Below are 20,441 nucleotides of genomic sequence, written 5' to 3'. Positions count from 1 at the left end.
TATGTTCATGTATAAGAACATCTAGTGCCACATGGAGAAGAAAGTGTTGTATACCGCACTTGATAACAGTGTAAATAGATTGGGTCACTTTGGATCGTCGAGTTTATCACAACTTGTGGTTTTACCATGGAAATATCTTGTGTTAGTTTGTTAACATTACTACTGTAGTTAAGACTGGTGCTCATGCAAGTCAATGTTTGTGGTGTGTCTGGTGTGTTGTGAGAGTTATTTTCCTCATATCCTTGAATTAGTACAAGAATTGGTGCAAGATTGCTTTGTTTCCACTATAGGTTTAGATCATATATGGATGCTAATTCTTGATAGAGGTATACCGTCGAGATTGCTAATCCCATTTCTTTGATTGTACTCGAAGAGCTTGCTCACAATTTCTATGGAATAAGGCGCCACAGCAAGTGGCATGATAAACCATGCTTTTTCCCATTTCTCTCTATGGTATCCCATTATGAAAGACATCCTTTTGCAAGGAGCCAATTGTAAAGATAAAATACACAACAATGTCATATACGTGGAATGGAAAGTGATGCATACAAATCGAACAGGTATGAATGGTTCGCACATTAACCACCATATATTCCACCATGTTGCAAATCAAAAAATGTGTATGAGATGTGCCGGAGTTTAGAGGATATATATGAGAGGAAGACATATGTATATATATAGGGCTTTGGTGATCAAAATACTTGTTAAGTTTGTCTACTGAGATGGCAACAATGTGATTGAACACCTGAATGCATCCTAATGCCATATAAATCAACACTCAATGTTTAAGATCAATTTTGAGGATGATGTGTGAGTATTGTTGCTAATTGGTTCCATCCTTAATAGTTGGATTATACTTTTTTGCATCCCAAAAATATTCAGCTCCAGATTGTAAGCTCGCGTTGGAGATGGTGAAGAACAATATGCTAAATGGAGATACCAGAAAGAAGAAAAAGGGAAAGAATGGCACTGCTTCTTTTAATGTGTATGTGCATCAAATTGATGTGAAGAATTAGAATCAAGTATGCAGTCACACAAGAGTTCGATAAGGTAGAGATAAATTGAGATGGAGATCAGAGTCAAAATAGATAAAAGAAATTACTTGCTTTAATTGTGGAACGTCATGACATACAAAGAGAGTTTGTCGAGAGTAAACATACAAAGAAAACCGAGAAAAATGTTGGGAACAATTAAGCCATAACTTCACTAGTTGAAGACTACTTAGTCACTAAAGATGAAGCATTCTATAGTGATGTTCATGATATTCGATGATTTCAGCTATGTGTTTGGTGTGTCCTCCCACATTACATATAAAATGAGTATTGCACATCCTAGACAACATATGTTACAAAAAAGTGATTACGGGAAATAGTAGTTCACCGAAAGCTATTGGCGAAGTCTCTATATGCATTGAGGAACAAAAATGTTGCAAGTTGGTGAACAATGATGCTATAAAAGTTCAAAACATAAGTTTGAATTTGTTATTAGTGGGCAAGCTTAGTCATATCAAACATCCTAGATATTTTGGCGAAGGATAGTGGAAGCTCACCAAAGGCTATTTGATTATTGCTCAAGGAAGTGGGCAAGGTTTTCTCTATATGACCAAAACCATGTTGTCTATATAAGTGTTGAACATTGCCGAGAAAGAAATCTCGATTGATTTCTGGTGCAATAGGCTTGGTCTTATGAGTGAGAATGGCATTAACTTTCTTCCTAGCATGGAAGTACCTTGCTGAATTGAAAGCTATATACTTGAAACCCAATGAACATTGTGTTTCCGGAAAACAACTTAGGCTTGCATATTTACAATCCCTCAACCCTGTGTGAATGTTCTTGATATTGTGCATGTTTGCTCCATGACTTAAAACCCATTAGTGGAGCAATATCATTTTGACATTCATTGTTGACCGTTCTAGAAAAGTTTTTTGTTTTGTGTTGAAAATAGTCATTGCGTGATAGAATCTTCAAGGATTTTCCTACCAAAGTGGAAAGTGAAACTCGTAGGATGCTACAATGTGTGGTATCATACAATGGTGTTGACACGAAGGCCATTTAGAAAGGCACCATAAAAAGTATGGCATCATGCTTGAGAAGAGTCCACCAAAAACATCTTATGTCAATGATCTTTGGAGAGAATGAATAGGACAATTGCGGAAAGAGTCGTACTAATAATATCTCGTGCTAAACTACCTAATATTACACTAAAGGATTCATGAAATTTATTTATGTTTTTGACCTATGTTGCTTAGTTCCTCTTGTTGGTGATATTCCTCAAACAATTTGGTCAGGGAAAGAGGTATATTACAATCACCAGAAGGTCTTTGGTTGTAGTGCATTTGTGCTCATACCAATGGATGCGAGATTCAATCTTAATAGCAAGACAAAGAAATGCAGCTTTCTCAGCCAGCCGAGTGAGGAGTATGGCTATAGTTTGAGGGATCTAACAAATAGAAGGATTCTAAGAAGTGAAGATGGTGTTTGAGAAAATTGAAATAGTAAATGTTAGTGGGAAACCAGAGAAGCCAAAGACCACCAAATCTTAGCTTAACATGGATCCAATTCCCCTTTTTGTCATGCATGGGGATCATGGACGAGATGATGACACTAAAGACAATGGACATGCAACTATCCAAGGAAGTATATGTCAAAGTGATGAGGAGCCTCTAATAATCCTGATAATGATGGGAATGATGAAGCTAATGACAGTTCACCTGATTCATCACCAGTGTAGGAGAAAGGAAGTGGGAGAGATTGAGTGCCTTCATGCAAGCATCCACCATATCTATATGTGGTGAAGAGCGATGCAACTGGGACAATGTCTGATACACACAAGAATGAATGGTTGGAAGCCATATAGGACGAGATGAATTTTCTATATGATACTAACACCTTGGAGCATTCTTAAATGGTGGCATAGAGGTCAAGATATATATGGACCAGTCAATAGGATTCATAGTTGTAGGCAAGGAGCATATTTGTGGAATTAAAAAAGTCCTTCTATGGCTTGAAGCAAGCTCCGCGTAGTGGTACAAGAATTTTGAGTCTTTTATGACTGACTTTGGTTACCACAAATCACAACTTAGGCATTATGTCCTCATTAAGTGGTGTTTCCATGCTGATTTTCTTATTATCTTGCTATATGCTAATGACATGTGTTTGAAAATGCACAAGACGATTGCTCTCCTTACTAAGGCAATGAGTAAATCATCTGCCATGAAGGATTTGGGACCAACCATGCAAATAGTTGGCATGAAGATCACCATCATAGATCAAGGAAGCCTATTTGCCTCTCACATAAAAGACACATTGCGAAGGTAGTTGAAATGTTCAATATGAAGTATGCAAAATCATTTAAATATCTACTAGCAAGCCATAAAAATTTGGCTATTGGACAATAACCTACAAGAAAGAAAGGAAAAAACAAATGACTTAAGTGCGTACCAGTATGTTGCGTTTGATGTATGCCATGGCGTGCACTAGGTATGACATTGCCTACGGTTTTAAATTTATTAGCTCTTCATAACAAAATCATGTAAAGCTCACTAGATAGCAATGAAGTGGATTCTCAAGTATCTCAAAGGAACTTCTACATCGTGTTCATGCTTTGGAAGTTGTAATCTTGGACTCTAAGGCAATGGATATGGAGATTGTTGTGCTGACATCGATCCTAGAAGGTCAACCTTTGGATACCTAACAACTTATGTAGGGGGAGTAGTGTCATGGCAATCAAAATTACATAAATGTGTTTCTGCAACAACCATAGAAGCCGAGTACAAATATGAGGTTGATGCTTGTAAACCAGTGTTGTGGATGAGAAATTTTTAGAAGAGATGGGCATGAAGCAAGAGAAGTATTTTTTATTTTGCAAAAATCAATGCTGTAACGCCCCGAAACCGTTGTGCCAGGTGTCCTCCAGTTATTCGCTGTTTTTGCCTTGTATTTTGCTAGCGTGTCGCATCTTGTCATGTCATCATGTGCATTGCATCATCATGTTTTCGAAACTTGCATTAGTCCGGGTTCCCCCAGTTCCGTCCGTTATCCGTTCTGAGCCCAGACACACTTGCACGCGCCCGAGGCATGTCTGAAATAGTATTTTATAAGTGGCCGGAAAATGTTCTCGGAATGGGTTGAAAGTTGGCATGTGGTGTTGTTGTGTTGTAGGTAGGCCGCCTGCCAAGTTTCATCGCATTCGGAGTTCGTTTGATAGCCCAACAGATAACTATAGCGACATTATAGTCGGTCTAATGTCGGACGTTTTCGGTCTCCGGAAACAGATGCCGGGCCCTCTCTCTCTCTTCCCCCCCCCCCTCGCAGTCTCGCCACAACCCACCTAGTCCATCCTCCTTCCCCTCTTCGCTTCCGGTGTTGTCCGATGTGACCTGGCAGCCTGCGGGGCAGCCTGCAGGCCAACTCGAGGGTTGGTTTTACTCGTAGCTTGACCTATCTGAGTGTGCCCTGAGAATGAGATAGTCCAACTCCTATCGGGATTTGTCGGCACATTCGGGCGGTGTTGCTGGACTTGTTTTACCATTGTCGAGGATGTCTTGTAACAAGGATGCCGAGCCTGATCAGATTGTCTTGGGAGAAGGAATATCCTTCGTTGACCGTGAGAGCTTGTGATGGGCTAAGTTGGGACACCCCTGCAGGGTTTTGAACTTTCGAAAGCCGTGCCCGCAGTTATGGGCAGATGGGAATTTGTTAATGTCCGGTTGTAGAAAACCTGAAGTTTATCTTAATTAAAATACATCAACCGCGTGTGTAGCCGTGATGGTCTCTTTCCAGCGGAGTTCGGGAAGTGAACACGGTGTTGGAGTTATGCTTGACGTAGGTTGTTCTAGGATCACTTCTTGATCATACTTTCTCGACTGCGCTTTGCCTTCTCTTCTCGCTCTCATTTGTGTATGTTAGCCACCATATATGCTAGTCGTTTGTTGCAGCTCCACCTCATACCTTTTACCCTTCCTATAAGCTTAAATAGTCTTGATTGCGAGGGTGTGAGATTGCTGAGTCCCCTTGACTCACAGATACTTCCAAAACCAGTTTGCAGGTGCCAATGTACTGAGCAGGTGACGCAACCAAGCTCAAGGAGGAGCTCGTTGAAGATCTTGTTCTTTGTGTCGTTTCGTTCTAGTTGATCAGTAGTGGAGCCTAGTTGGGGTCGATCGGGGATCTGTGTAGCATTTGGGGTAGTCTTCTTTTATTTTGGTTCCGTAGTCGGACCCTGATTGTATCTGGATGATGTAATGCTTTATTCATGTATTGTGTGAAGTGGCGAGTGTAAGCCAACTATGTATCTTTTCCCTTATGTATTACATGGGTTGTGTGAAGATTACTTCACTTGCGACATTGCTTTCAATGTGGTTATGCCTCTAAGTCGTGCTTCGACACGTGGGAGATATAGCCGCATCGAGGGCGTCACAAGTTGGTAATCAGAGCCTTCCCCGACCTTAGGAGCCCCCTGTTTGATCGAATCGTTGGAGTTGTTGAGTCTAGAAAAATGTTTTGAGACATTTAGGATTATATATATCAGAGAGTTAGGAATTCTTTTTACTCCTCAGTCCCTTCGTCGCTCTGGTGAGGCATCCTTACGTAGAGTTTTGACTCTTCTCTTCTCAAATTTCACTAAAAAAAATTTGGGATCACGCGGGTATCTTGGAATCGTTTCGATGGTTTTGTGACGGGAACATTGTTCTTGGTGCCTCCTGACATTTAGGGGTTGTGGCAGTGTCCCGGGGAGTTGAGCTCCGAGGTGTTGTCATCACAATTTTATCGTTGCAGTTCTGGAATACCTGAGTTTAGTTTCGCCGACATCGAAAATCTCTTTTATGTAGTTGTTGGTGAGATAACCTCGACGCCACCCAGTACTGGGGCGGGAGTTTGGGAGTATTGCCATAACTCGTATAACAGATGCTTTTGGAAGGTTGAGGTAAATGATTTCCGAAGGTTTCTTGGTTATGTGTTGAAGGATGGATACAGCTGGATGTAGGATTTGTTAGTTTTGGGTGAGATATTATGCTTCCCCTGTATCCCCAACACCTGATTGCATAACCGGAAAATTTCGGGTGTTTATAAGTGGGAATTCAAGTAGCTCCTAGGATATGTTTCCGACGGATATATGATATGAAATTGGGGTTCTACGTCTAGTGGTCCGCCTGTTCACGGTTGGTTTTACAGTGGTCTCATTGTGTCTTAAAGAGTCCTTAGCTATGCTGACTCGGGGACGCTTCATATGTCATGTGCACTGCCTTGTACATGATGGTGCCGTATGATCGAGCCCATGTAGGCCCCACCACAAAAACTTCGGACGAAATCTCTATCATATGTTTGTTCTGGCTTATTCTGCAAGCCAATCCTTCATTTTGGTTTTGAGTTGTGGTATTCGAGTTGCTTCGAAGTCAAATGTTGATTCCATACCTTCCCCAAATGGTGTTCTGATACTCCGATGTGAATACTAATCCTTCTTGATCATCGAGGTTGTCATGTTAATTCTTTTTCAACAGGCGTGTTCCTCTTCAAGTGGATCTGTTCATTTTTCAACATCCGCAAGATCAACTCAAGTCTTCTCAATGTTGTTTGTTTCATCCGTCCCAAGTTGCCTTTGTTTTTCCCGCCCTCCCTCCCTTGTTTTCTCCGAGGACTCAGAATTTTTACTCAACTATCCTTTTATTGATGGGAAGTCTCTCCATTCCTTCTCCGTCAATGTTATTACCCGGTGATGCTCATGAAGATTCTAACAGAGCCTCAAGTTTATCATTCTTTGTTCTTTTATCTTCTCAGGGGGATTCAATTCAAGATTTTGGTGTTTGATCATATTCTTTTCCTTATTTAAAATACCTTCTCTTGCTGGTGCACCTCATATTCAGTCATTTCTCGCTATTCAATTGTTCCGGAGTGCTGAAGATATCCTGAAGATTCGTGCTTACACTCTGCTTTCGTTCAAGCTCTTTCAAGGATGTTCCCTCATTCAAGTCATTTAATTCAACCAGTGCTTTCTCTCTTTTGAATCGTTCTATGATGTTTCTTTTGAGTGGGCCCTAACCCACAAGTCTTTTCCCAGGATCTTACCTGACTCTTCTTATTTTTCTGGAGCTATCCTCAAATTCTTTTCGAAGTTTGACGTAAGAATGAATTGTCATCAGTCAAATGCTTTCCTCCAAGATCTTTCAAATCCTTTTCATCGTTGGTTCAACCTCTTCGCTTTTGATTCTCCCAGAGTGTCTAAATAAGTCATGGTGGTGTTTCTCATCGTCATTCTCGAATTTTGAAGACCGAAGTAGAGTTTTCCTCAAAATCTTAAAAATTCTCTCAGAGATGCGTAGTTCAAGCTTGACACCATCCTCTCATAATTGTTTTCGATTGTGAGAATTCTTTTCACCTATCAGGAGCAATTCAAGATTCTGTTCAGTTTGATTATCCAGAGCCCATCATCTAAGATTTATTCATTCTCAGCTTTCAGCTATGGTTCTCCAAATCTTACTGGTGCATCATTCAAGTATTCTCTTATCAGCTCGTGATCTCTTCATTCTCATGTATCTAAATTCTCTCAAGCATCTTCGTTCATTTGCTAATTCTTCCCGGGGTTTCTTTATCCTTTCTTCGTTCTTTCTCAATTCTTACGGTGCTTCTTCCAAGATTCTTCTTCCTTCGTTTATCATATCAATGGCATTTGTGCTGTCAAACTCTACCAGTGGATAGTTGAAGACCTTCTCAAGTTTGCACTATATCAATCTTAATCCTTAAATTGATGAAGGATAAGCATAATATAATTCTTATTCTTGTTTCATCCAAGTGATTAATTCCTTATTCCGGAGGTTCATCACATCACATTCTCAGTTCGAGAGTCTTTATCTTTTCTTTTCCGGAGTTCCAAGCCTTTCCGCTTTGTCTCGTCGCAAAGCTCCTTCTAATTCATTACAAGGTTTCACTTTGTGTTTTCAACTTCTCTTTCCTTCCGTTTGATCATTCTTTTGTTTAATGGAGTGCTTCATGGAGGTTCAGCATGATGGGTCATCAACGATTTAATTCCTTCTTGAAGTGTTCATCGAGATTCTTTTCTATGAAGCTCAAGTTTTCCTCATATTGTAATCCGGAGTGTAATTCTTTCTTCCATATCATTGGAGGTGGCATTATGTCATTCTTGATAATTCGGGTTCATGTTTCATGATTCACATGTTGTTAGGAATGAGGTATTTTAAATTCATCAATCTCTTCTTTGGAGTTATCTTGGGTTATATTTCACCTAAAGCCTTCCCTAAGGTTTGTTGCTATCTATGGTGCTTATAAAGGACCCAAGTTCTTCTTTATCCTCCCGGTGAAATACTTCCTCGTCTCCTTGTTGATATCAATCCAATTCTGCTTCCCGTGAGTGGCAGGTTTTCACCTCATAATTTGAGATGTAGTCCATAAGACCATATCAAGCTTATTCTTTTCGTTGTTGGTTTTCCAACAACTCCGTTCTAGCATTTGTTGTAAGTGTGCTCTCTCAAGATCTTGTTTCCCTTCGTTCATTCCATTCTTACTTTTGTTTTGGTGGCATTGTGATGTTGCTCTCTTCAACCCATCTTCTTGTTTTGTCAGGATCGTGTTTTTTTCTTGGTTATCCATTTAACCGGAGTGTTGTGTCCCTTTTGCTCAAGCTCTTTAATTTTATCAAGTCTTTCATCTCTTTTCAACCGGAGTGTTGTCGGATTTTGGTGTTCCTTGTTCCTCGTTTCTAACGGAGGTTTTCAACTTTATTTATCTCCGTTGTATTCTTTTCTCGAAATGGCTTAACTTTTTTTCAAGGTTCTTTGGTTTCACTAGTTTGTCAAAGGAGCAACTTAGTTTTACCTCTTCTCTTTCTCTGTTGTCCCTCCGGTTCCATTCTAGATCTCGGGACGAGATCCTCTCGTAGTGGTGGAGTGTTGTAACGCCCCGAGACCATTGTGCCAGGTGTCCTCCAGTTATTCGCTGTTGTTGCCTTGTCTTTTGCTAGCGTGTCGCATCTTGTCATGTCATCTTGTGCATTGCATCATCATGTTTTCGAAACTTGCATTAGTCCGGGTTCCCCCAGTTCCGTCCATTGTCCGTTCTGAGCCTAGACACACTTGCACGCGCCCGCGGCATGTCCGAAATAATATTTGATAAGTGGATGGAAAATGTTCTCGGAATGGGTTGAAAGTTGGCATGTGGTGTTGTTATGTTGTAGGTAGGCCGCCTGCCAAGTTTCATCGCATTCAGAGTTCGTTTGATAGCCCAACGGATAACTATAGCGACATTATAGTCGGTCTAACGTCGGACGTTTTCGGTCTCCGGAAACAGATGCCGGGCCCTCTCTCTCTCTTCTCCCCCTCGCAGTCTCGCCACAGCCCACCTAGTCCATCCTCCTTCCCCCCTTCGCTTCCGGAGTTGTCCGATGCTACCGCACGGTCCGAAACCCTCTCTGCACAGTGCATCGAACCCCTCACGTGCGCGTCCGAAATTGTCCCGGACCCGACCCGGGCAGTCGTCACCGTTGGATCCAGATCATCCCCAAATGTCTACAAAACGTCACCATTTTCTTATTTGGACTTCCTAGCTATTTTATTCGCGATCGTTCGATTGCGATCGGAGGGACGATATACCCCTAAGTCAACCCACCTACTATATATAGCTAGTCTAACCCTAGACCAAATCCCAAATTTCTAGGGATCCATCCCACCGCCGCCACTCTCTTCATCGGATTCCACACCGAACCAGCAGCATCCCCTCCCGATCCAAAATTCCTCCCACTCTCGTTTTCCCCAACGAGCAAATCACCACAGCCCCGCCTGACCAACCCATCATCCCCATATGCCATCCTCCGTGCCTGATCTGGACGCCGAAGCTCCCGCGCGCTTCCCTGCCCGAGTCGCCAGGCTAGACTCCCTCGCCCTCCTCCCTTGCTCTCCCTTTCTTCCTCCTTTTCTCTCTCTCACTTCCCGATCTCTCTCTGTTATGAGCAGAGCACTCCGCCGCCAAGGACTCCAAGTCACGCCTCGTGCTCGGCATGTCTTGAGCCACCCGATGTCTTCCTCCTCATCGACGCTGCTCCGGCGAGCAGTACCAGGACGCCGCCGCCCGTGCTCCCTCTGCCCCGCGCCATGCTCCGTCGTTTCCCGTAGCAGACCCTCGTCCGCATCGCCGGGACCGCTCCAAGGCCACCGTTGTCCTCTGCTCAGGAACGAGCTCCATCCGCCACAGCGCCCTGCATTGCCCGAAGCCGCCCCTATGCTCCCGTCGAACCTGTAGCCGACACCTCGTTCTACAGCCATGGCGCCGCAGGCCTCTCTCGCGCCGCTGTGCCTCCTCTTCATCGAACCAGAAGAGAACGGCATGGCCGTTGTCGTTGTTCCGTCCGCAGCCGGATCTGGTGCCGCCACACCTGTAGGTCGTCGCCTTGACAAGTACCGCCGCCTGAACTCGGAACGGCCAGGTTGGGCCGGCCTCCGTCAGCTTTGCTGTGCGCCAAGTTCATCATCGTTGTCCGAAGCCTCGCTGCCGGCCTCTACTTCTTCTGATTCGAGCGCGAGGAAGACCAAGGCGTGCCCCTCGTTGACCCTCTGGTTCAACGACCGAGCCAACGCACGCATCGAACTGCGTTCTGCCGCGTGGGCCGCTTCCAGCGCCCTCCTGGTCTCGTCCCGATTGCAGGCCCCGCTCCCCGTCGGCCCTCCTCTGCATTGCCAACCGGGCCGAAGCCCATGGGTGAGGCCACCCCAAGCGCCCGCTCCTTTTTTTTCTTACTGCTGGGCCAGTTCAGTTTTGGCCCAATGGATGTTTTTTTTGGTTCTCCGAATTTAGCTATTTTCCAGGGTTTTGCAGATTTACAGAAAACCCCCTAGCCTTCATGCATTTAATATCTCACAAACTAAGCATCACATGTAAAAACTTTGTATATGAAACTTGCTTAGTTTTTCATCTAGTTTCATAATATGTCTTTTTCATCCATGTTTAAAATGTTTAATATGTTGTTTGTTTAAATTTTCTTAAATAACTTGCTAAAATGGTTTAATTCATAACTAAATAACCATAACTCGGAATTTAATAAACTTTATATGTAAATGGGGTAGAAAAATGCCTAGTTTAACATGGTGGCATCACTTTGCATGTTTAACAACTCTAAAATTGTGTTTAGGGCAGAACAGTACCAAACCTAATATATGCATATGGGGATTTACCAGAATTGTTGTTCGTTGCTTCCGGCCTCATTTAACCTTGACTAGATAGGTAGTTTTACTTTGCTTCACCCTCTTGCCATGTTTAACAACATTGAATATTGTTGAGTACCTAAATGAGAGACAACTAAATAATTGATGTGGTGTTCCGTCAATATGACACTCGTTGCATATTGAGCTCCACTTAACTTGTAGTTTTGTTTATGCATTTTGCCATGCCATGCCTCATTAAACCAGACATGCATCATACTTGGGTGTGCATCATGCCATGTTTATGTGGTGGTTGTTTACTATGTTGTTTGCTTCTTTCCGGTGTTGCTTCTTCGGGTTGGTTCCGATAACGTCGTGTTGTGAGGATTCGTTCGACTTCGACCGTTTATCTTCTTCATGGACTCGTTCTTCTTCCTTGCGGGATTTCAGGCAAGATGACCATACCCTCGAAATCACTTCTATCTTTGCTTGCTAGTTGCTCGCTCTTTTGCTATGCCTATGCTGTGATACCTACCAGTTGCTTATCATGTCTCCCATATTGTTAAGCCAAGCCTCTAACCTGCCTTGTCCTAGAAAACCGTTGTATGGCTATGTTACCGCTTTCCTCAGCCCCTCTTATAGCGTTGTTAGTTGCAGATGAAGATTGGAGCTTGTTCCATGTTTGGAACATGGATATTATTGTTGGGATATCACAATATCTCTTATTAAATTAATGCATTTATTACTTGGTAAAGGGTGGAAGGCTCGGCCTTATGCCTGGTGTTTTGTTCCACTCTTGCCGCCCTAGTTTCCGTCATATCGGTGTTATGTTCCCGGATTTTGCGTTCCTCACGCGGTTGGGTTATAATGGGAACCCCTTGACAGTTCGCCTTGAATAAAACTCCTCCAGCAATGCCCAACATTAGTTTTACCATTTGCCACCCAGCCTTTTCTTTCCCTTGGGTTATGCAGACTCAAGGGTCATCTTTATTTTAACCCCCCCGGGCCAGTGCTCCTCTGAGTGTTGGTCCGAAATGGGCAGCCTGCGGGGCCACCTCGGGGCATCTCGAGGGTTGGTTTTACTCGTAGCTTGACCTATCTGAGTGTGCCCTGAGAACGAGATATGTGCAGCTCCTATCAGGATTTGTCGGCACATTCGTGCGGTGTTGCTGGACTTGTTTTACCATTGTCGAGGATGTCTTGTAACCAGGATGCCGAGCCTGATCGGATTGTCTTGGGAGAAGGAATATCCTTCGTTGACCGTGAGAGCTTGTGAGGGCTAAGTTGGGACACCCCTGCAGGGTTTTGAACTTTCGAAAGCCCTGCCCGCGGTTATGGGCAGATGGGAATTTGTTAATGTCCGGTTGTAGAAAACCTGAAGTTTATCTTAATTAAAATACATCAACCGTGTGTGTAGCCATGATGGTCTCTTTCCGACGGAGTTCGGGAAGTGAACACGGTGTTGGAGTTATGCTTGACGTAGGTTGTTCTAGGATCACTTCTTGATCATACTTTCTCGACCGAGTTTTGCCTTCTTTTCTCGCTCTCATTTGCGTATATTAGCCACCATATATGCTAGTCGCTTACTGTAGCTCCACCTCATACTTTTTACCCTCCCTATAAGCTTAAATAGTCTTGATCGTGAGGGTGTGAGATTGTTGAGTCCCCGTGACTCACAGATACTTCCAAAACCAGTTTGCAGGTGCCGATGTTATCGAGCAGGTGATGCAACCAAGCTCAAGGAGGAGCTCGTTGAAGATCTTGTCCTTTGTGTCGTTTCGTTCTAGTTGATCAGTAGTGGAGCCCAGTTGGGGTCGATCGGGGATCTGTGTAGCATTTGGGGTAGTCTTCTTTTATTTTGGTTCCGTAGTCAGACCCTGATTGTATCTGGATGATGTAATGCTTTATTCATGTATTGTGTGAAGTGGCGAGTGTAATCCAACTATGTATCTTTTCCCTTATGTATTACATGGGTTGTGTGAAGATTACCTCACTTGCGACATTGCTTTCAGTGCGGTTATGCCTCTAAGTCGTGCTTCGACACGTGGGAGATATAGCCGCATCGAGGGCGTTACAAATGCTCTATTAATATTAGCAACAATTGAAGTTACCGCTCTTGAGCCAAGCACAATGATGTGAGGTACCATTGGATTCCATATGTAGCGATAATGTTGCGAATTTCAAGTTTTCATAATTTTACAAGATTCATACCGACAAGAATTGTTCAGATATGATGCCAACATATTTCCAAATGAGAATTTACAAGAATGTTGGAAGGTAATAGGCATGCCTATGCCCCATCGTGAGATTTGTTGGGATATCCTCCTCATGCAGATTGTGAGGATATGACCATTTAAAGTGTTTTTTATGCAGCACAAACTTGTCCAAAGAACCACTACCCCTTATGGTTATAGGATCACTTTAGAGTTTGCACACGGGGAAGGGGGATGTCCATCCTCCCATCCAATAGTCACTTGGAGGTGTGGAAAACTTTAGGTTGGCACCTACGACACAAAGAGAAGAATAAACCAAGAGAGAAAGGGATGAGAGGGAGACTGAAGGAAGATATTGCCATCATGTAAAGGGAGTTTCTTAACAAAGTTATTAATATGAGATCCACCATATAATCTCCTTCAAGTGGTGGTTCCACCCTCATTAGTTAGATTTTACCAGTCCCGAGTTCTGGCTATCTGAAATCAAGTTGTTGTCATGCTAGATAGAGAAAACTTGATGTATTAGAGTCTCTAGTGCTATCTATAGTAGATTTATTGTATCCCACATGTTATTAAAGTGGAAGAAGGTTTGGGTGGCTTCGTCCCATGGTTTTTACCCTAACTTTTGTTTTTTTGCATGTACAATTATGGTGTTGATGTTATTGTAGTAGTATAGATTCTCTCTTCCGATTAGACTCTATCTCAGGTGCATCCGGGTGTTGTGACAGATATTTTACTTATCTATGTTACTATGTAGTGCAACATTAGGCTCTAGGGAGCCCGGGATGCCGCGTAGGGTATGGACGAAAGATTCTTCATGGACTATAGCATACATTACAATTGTAACATGTTATAGGTCACTATCGCTAAAGGCTGGTCAGGGCCAAGGTTTTGGATCCCAAGCGGACCTTTTTTCTCGAGGGTCACCCGAATTTGCGGTTACCACGGTAACCGCGAAATTCCGGAAAAAATCAGACGAAATTTAAAATTGAAATTTGAATTCAAATATTTTTGACGTAGATATATATATATATACACGTATTTGAGTCTAGAATTTCACTAGCCATGCCCTGGCGTAGTGGCTAGTACTTTTGCTTCGTAAAAAAGAATAAAAATGCTAGATGGCAGAGTCGAACCCGCGACTAGCTGGTAAGGAAACAATGCCTTTGCCACTAAGCCACTACCTATCTTGCTCTCATAGAAGAGACGGTAAACGCGGTTTGAATTCAAAAATTTCAAAATATTCGGGATATTTTGCTCGGTACGAGTGTTTCTCGAGGGGAAACGGTAAACGCGGTAACCACGTGAGATCACAAAATTTTGCTCGGTACCCAAAACGCCTGTCAGGGCATGTGACTCATGGTGGACACGGTCCGGGCCGGTCCGGTCCCGGTCCGAGCCGTCATTTGGACCGGCCGCCAGCGGTCCGGTGCGGACCGGACCGAGCTGTCCAACGAGCTGCTTTTCTGCAACCGGACCGTTTGGGGGTCAGCTCGGTCAAGCTCAAGAGGACCGAATGGACCGACCAATGATGTTGCGTGGCAGGCTGTTTTTTGCTGCGTTTAGGTCCTATTTAGCTGCAGATAGCTGCCGGCCGCACAAGAGAAAGAGAGGGAGAGGATTTACTGAATCTAGCTAACCATCTAGCTTGATGTTTAGGTCCTACGAGTGAAACTAGCTAACCATCTAACTGAATCTACTGACAAACTAGCTAACTGAACTACTGACCGTACTGACGAAACTGAATTTTGACGAAACTGACGAAGCTGACAGCGAGCCGCCGTCGTATGTGTGTCAGCATTAATCTTGATCATGTAGATGGCGGCTGGGCCTGCGGCTGTTGGTAGCGGCTGTTGGAGTCAGTTGGAGGCAGCCGCGTCGTGCGCGCGGCCGGAGCTGCATGGAGTTTGATCGTGGGTTAGTTAGTGCCCGGGTGTGATGCGTGCATGCTATGGTTAGTGGCTGTGTGATAGCCCGGTAATGCGTGCGTGCGTGTAGTGTGTGTGTGCACAAGTCTGGGTATAAAAGCCCTCTGTGTATTGATGTAAACCTGAGCGCAGGTGTGTGCGTCAAGGTGTTGTAGCGGTGTAGCCTGGGGTGAATGAGTTCGTGCTCGTGGAATACAACGCCGTTCGTGCGGCGGGCGGAGTATGTGCTCCGGGAAACACCTGTGTCCAGCATCCTTCTTCCTCCTTCATCTTCTTCTTCGTTGTCTCATAGAGAGAACGAGCGGGAGGTGCAGCGAGAGAGAGGAAGACAGAGGCGGCGCCAACAATTGGTATCATGAGCTTGGTGTCTTGCGTGCTTGCCGTGCCGGAGGCGTGGCAGCGATGGCGGCGCTCACCGGCGGCTGCGCGATGGAGCTCCGGGCCGAGTGTCGGCCTATGGAGGTGGGCGGCGATGTGGCTGCCATGGCGCGTGGTGGAGGCGGCGGGCGGTGACGTCGTACGTGCGGCGACCGCGGAGGCCGCCCAGGCGCTGCGTGGTGGCTCGGCGGCACAGCACGGCGTGGCGGCATGGAGGCACTGCATGGCGGCATGGAGTCCATAGCGGTGCAGGGCAATAAGGCGTGGCGGCGAGCCGGGCGCGACCGGACCTGGTTGCGCAGATCGCGTACGCACGCGGCGGGAGCGCGGGCCGGGAGCGCGGGGAGGTGGGGAGTGCACACGAAGGGAACGGCGATCGCGGAGACGAGGAGGTCGCGAAGGACCTTCGTGGTGGCACAGAGGTCGCAGCGGCTCGGCGCGACAACCATGGAGGCTCGTGGCACGGAGCCACGGCGCTCGTGTCAGATGCGTCAGGCGCGTGTATGGGCGCGCGCCGGGTGTGTTAGGCGCGGCGGGACCGTGGTGTAGGGTGGCCGTTGACGAGTGGGGGTGTGCGCGTTGAGCTGGTCCATCGCGGGCTCGCCGTGCCCAAACGTGTGCGTGCATGTTGGAGGGGGCGCGGGCAGAGCGGGCGGGACTGGCGCTCGACGTGGGCTGGGATGTGGGTGCGTGCCCGGCGCGTCCCTGGGTATAAAACCCCCGTGTATGTTGTAATGGCAGTGCCTGGAGTCGAGTTCAAGCTCGAGGTAATCAAGGCCGTTGGTGCGCTAGGAAGAGAAGGTGCGGCGTGTGTCGCCGAAGATGAAGAAGGGCGTTCTCCGTGGCGGTCGACGATGATCTATGTCAAGATTATGGGGGGAAATTGTCAGCATTAATCTTGATCATGTAGATGGCGGCTGGGCGCTGCGGCTGTTGGTAGCGGCCGTTGGAGTCAGTTGGAGGCAGCCACGTCGTGCGCGCGGCCGGAGCTGCATGGAGTTTGATCGTGGGTTAGTTAGTGCCCGGGTGTGATGCGTGCATGCAATGGTTAGTGGCTGTGTGGTAGCCGGGTAATGTGTGCGTGCGTGTAGTGTGTGTGTGTGCACAAGTCTGGGTATAAAAGCCATCCGTGTATTGATGTAAACCTGAGCGCGGGTGTGTGTGTCAAGGTGTTGTAGCGATGTAGCCTGGGGTGAACGAGTTCGTGCTTGTGGAATACAATGCCGTTCGTGCAGCGGGCGGAGTACGTGCTCCGGGAAACACCTGTGTCCAGCATCCTTCTTCCTTCTTCATCTTCTTTTTCGTTGTGTCAGAGAGAGAACGAGCGGGAGGTGCAGCGAGAGAGAGGAAGACAGAGGCGGCGCCAACAATGTGAACACGCTCATCGCCCTCTAGGTCCTGCAAGACAACAACGGTAGCAATTGAAGGCGGCAGCGTTGGCTCGCCGACGGAGAAATCATGGGCTTGTGTGCCGAGTTCGTCGGTGCATGAAGTGAAACAGTGGCCTCAGAGCTGCAGTACATCATGGCGAACCTGGTGAAGCGCCCACACATGCAAGAGGCCGTCCAGTTCATCCTGGTGGCGCCGGTGAGGCGTTCGCCTACCTGGGCTAGCAGGTGGCCAGTGTGCGAGCTGCGCTCAAACAACAGCCATGGCCATGGTCGAGAACTCCAGATTGGCGGCGGTGCAAGCACGGCAGCGATGGCGAGTGGCAGCAAGAGGCTATGGTGCATGGGGAGGAGAGGAAGGAAGAATAGGGGAAGCTCGGGGACATGATGGTTCACCCGGGGACTGCCGGTGGCCGCGACGACGAGGAGCGGCGGCGGCGGTAACTACGTTTTCTCGGTCCGCTCGGTCGGCTCGGTTAAAACCCGGACCGGACCGAAACTTTGCCGGGCCTGATTCTTGAGCTTGGACCGACTGATTTTTTGAGTGGGCTAGGCCCGAGCTGGCCAGAACCGAGCGGGCCACGAGCCGGTCCGAAAGACCGCTCCTGTCGTCCACCCTGACATGTGACGATCCTAGTTCTTGTTGTTGCATATGTTTCCATTTGTGTAAAGAAATGATCTTAGAATTAGTTCATATACTCGGAGTACCTTGTTTCTGTTGTGGTTTTAGACCATAAACCCAACATTTTTAAAGATTTTAGATCTTCTACTTTATATTCATATATATAGGAGGTTTCCGTATATAAATCAATGACATGAGCTTGTTGTTCAAAACAAACTATTGAGAGGGCCTGAAGTGTGGCTTACCGATGTCACCACCACATTGGGAGTCCTCGTCGCATGATGTCCTTTTGTAGGAGAGCCGTATAACTGTAGACTTCCTCTTCGTCGGGCTGACGCAGGTGAGTTGTTGCACCTTTTCATTGAAACTGATGGAATGTAGAAGCTTGCGTATGCGAGATGGGGTGCTAGGATCCTTGTTGTTCTTGTCCTCTACATCATTTTTGTCCTTGGAACTTGCCACACACTTGCTGGCACATATCGCCATGCTTTGGCTCCTATGTGCAGGATCATCACCACCTTTAAATGTGAGATCACATGTCAGAATGCAGTCTTTGTGCTAGTGTTTTCAACCTTCCTTTTAGGCACTTGCATACGTACCGTCGTCTCTTTTCAGATATTGTTCAATTGACAATGTCATGGGGACACCCCGCCATAATTCACCGATGCGAGAGAGAGCATCAGCAAAATGTGATGCCTTGTCTCGCTTCTTCTGCTCCTCATCTTCTTCATCGTCAGAAAAATCTGCAGTATGGGATAGACATGGACCAGGGAAAACAATCAATGAACACTAGAAAAAAGACATGTAGAATTTCAAGGGCGGAAATACCTCCATCTATGCTCTTGAATTCTTCCTCATCAGAATCGTCCTCAAGGATGCTAACAGAGTCGAACCAGGCATCTTCTTTGCAGCAACCATTTGAATCTCGCTCGCTGTGGTGCCACTCCATCTGGGTGAGGTGGAACGTCTTGGAATGATCCGACTTGCATGCTGACTCGACGTGGACTATCTCGCTCACTGAGAAGTCGGTGGTGCGCCCTCTTGCATCCACAATTCGTGGCTTGGGCCCGTCCGGCATCACTGGCCGGGGATTGCCGCGCCCTTTTCTAGCCCTCCTTGTTGTGTAGTACCTCTCCGTCCGACGATGCTCAAGAGCTGACTTAGAAGCACATGAACCCATTGTGCTATTTTCTTTACTTCTAGTCCTCTAAGCTTCAATCTACGATACTACCTTCGTTCGTGGTAACTAATTGGTTGGCCTTCAATCAATTAGTATACGTACGCAGTACAAACATGAAATGTAGTAGACCTGATCTGTAAGCACAAGAACACATACATAAGGGTGGCTGGAGCCTAAGGCTAGCCTGGAATACAATTCGTGATGAAGAATGACATGTTTGGGGAGCATGTGCATGTGTGGCATCATACTACATTAAAGGCTCGTACAGTACATTATTTTTTCATTGTTGGAATGAGATCGATAAACTTCTTTCTTTCTTTTTGGTAGTTTGTGAGGCCACTTTCAATTCAATAAAAGCTTCTTGTTCGGTGAGAAACAAATAATTTTTGCAGGACAATAAACTAGGTAATCTTTGATTGAAGAACAATAATGATGAGCACATATGTCTCGTATTGTTGGAAGGGGAATGCTATTAAATAAGCATATATAACACAAAGGCATGGATCTAGTGTTCTATCGCAGGGTTGGAGGCACAATTGTGTTTGTCGAGGAATTTGCAAGGTCAAAGACAAGGAAATCTCTGAGAACCATCTACTTGACATCCAATAATGAGGTAGGAAAAATTGGCAGGTGAACATGTGAATTATAATTTGGAAAACCAATAAAGGAATGATGGAATTTTTCTGTGCATAAACAAGCGACTCCTACACTGGGAGATATCTATTATAGAGAACATTCATTTGTTGTGTTGGTAAAGATGTTTTTTTTGAAGGGTGTAATAAAAAATAGTTTTCTAACTGAATTATAACAAAAAAGTAGTCTAGAAACATTGAAAGAAGTCATGTGGAAGATTTGATATGAAATTTCTAGAGTAGTTGCAAGCCCGGTTATTATTTAATCTTTATATGCACATGCACACCCTATACGAATATATGCATCAATAAGCATGTGCATTCATAAATATTTTTTTGTGCTTTCCGTATCTCAATATACATGAGTACAAATTTACTAGGAAAACTGTGCGTCCAAATCTGAAGTGTATAGAGGAGTGAGAAAGAGAAAGGGATGAAGTACCTCTCAAATTAATTTTGGAAGAGTTGGAACAAGGGGTAGTAACGAAAATGTACATGCATGTATGTAAGTATACTGCCGCTCCAGGATCACATGAAGGTCAAAAAAATGTGGGCGACGCCGTGGGGGTTCCCGGTGCCACTCCCTTGTGTGAGCACGATGGACGTCAAACCGCCGGCAGGCCTGACGAAGGACGCAGGGAGGGAATCCAATTGGATGAAGAAGCTTAGTAGCAACAACAATACCATCTATTAATTAGCATTATCTATATATAGCATGTTTCCATGTTTGGTTCTTGTGTCCATTCAAGCAAGCACACATGCATGCGGGAGGGCATCAGGAAAAAATAGGTACGTCAGTAAACGAGGCATGATGAGCCCTACATTTTTAGGTGTGAGGCAAGAAGCGTGTGATTTTATAGAATAAGCCTCTGACTAATAGCCAGCAAGGTTAGCACCTTACAATGATGCAAAAGGAAGGAACTGAGCCGGGGATTTCAGTTATATGGTGAAAAAAC

General features: G+C 45.3%; 1 protein-coding gene across 13 annotated transcripts in view; it reads right to left on the bottom strand.

The window, feature by feature from the left end:
* LOC125553805 (uncharacterized) overlaps positions 1-20,136 on the bottom strand; it is a 37,999-nt gene extending 17,863 nt beyond the window's left edge. For 5 of the 13 annotated variants that reach the window (XR_015600736.1, XR_015600737.1, XR_015600735.1 and 2 more), the window contains exons 1-6: positions 19,928-20,133; positions 18,502-18,987; positions 18,273-18,416; positions 17,919-18,191; positions 3,442-3,492; positions 2,712-2,819 (exon numbers count right to left, since the gene is read on the bottom strand). Coding sequence is in view for 10 of the 13 variants with exons in the window: in XM_087518142.1 (XP_087374268.1) it covers positions 2,712-2,819; positions 3,442-3,492; positions 17,919-18,191; positions 18,273-18,416; positions 18,502-18,853 (928 nt within the window). In the remaining 3 variants the exon portion in view is untranslated. Of the gene's footprint in view, positions 1-2,711; positions 2,820-3,441; positions 3,493-17,918; positions 18,192-18,272; positions 18,417-18,501 lie in introns of all 13 variants that reach the window. The other 8 variants (XM_087518145.1, XM_087518149.1, XM_087518144.1 and 5 more) reach the window with 7 other exon arrangements.
* Between the last annotated feature and the right edge of the window lie 305 nt (positions 20,137-20,441).

This window comes from Triticum urartu, chromosome 4A (assembly GCF_056163025.1).
Source record: "Triticum urartu cultivar PI428250 chromosome 4A, HENAU_Tu73, whole genome shotgun sequence".
In the NCBI taxonomy this organism is placed as follows: domain Eukaryota; kingdom Viridiplantae; phylum Streptophyta; class Magnoliopsida; order Poales; family Poaceae; genus Triticum; species Triticum urartu.
The sequence above is the reverse complement of the archived record's forward strand: the minus strand, read 5'-3'. Positions and strand labels throughout refer to the sequence as shown.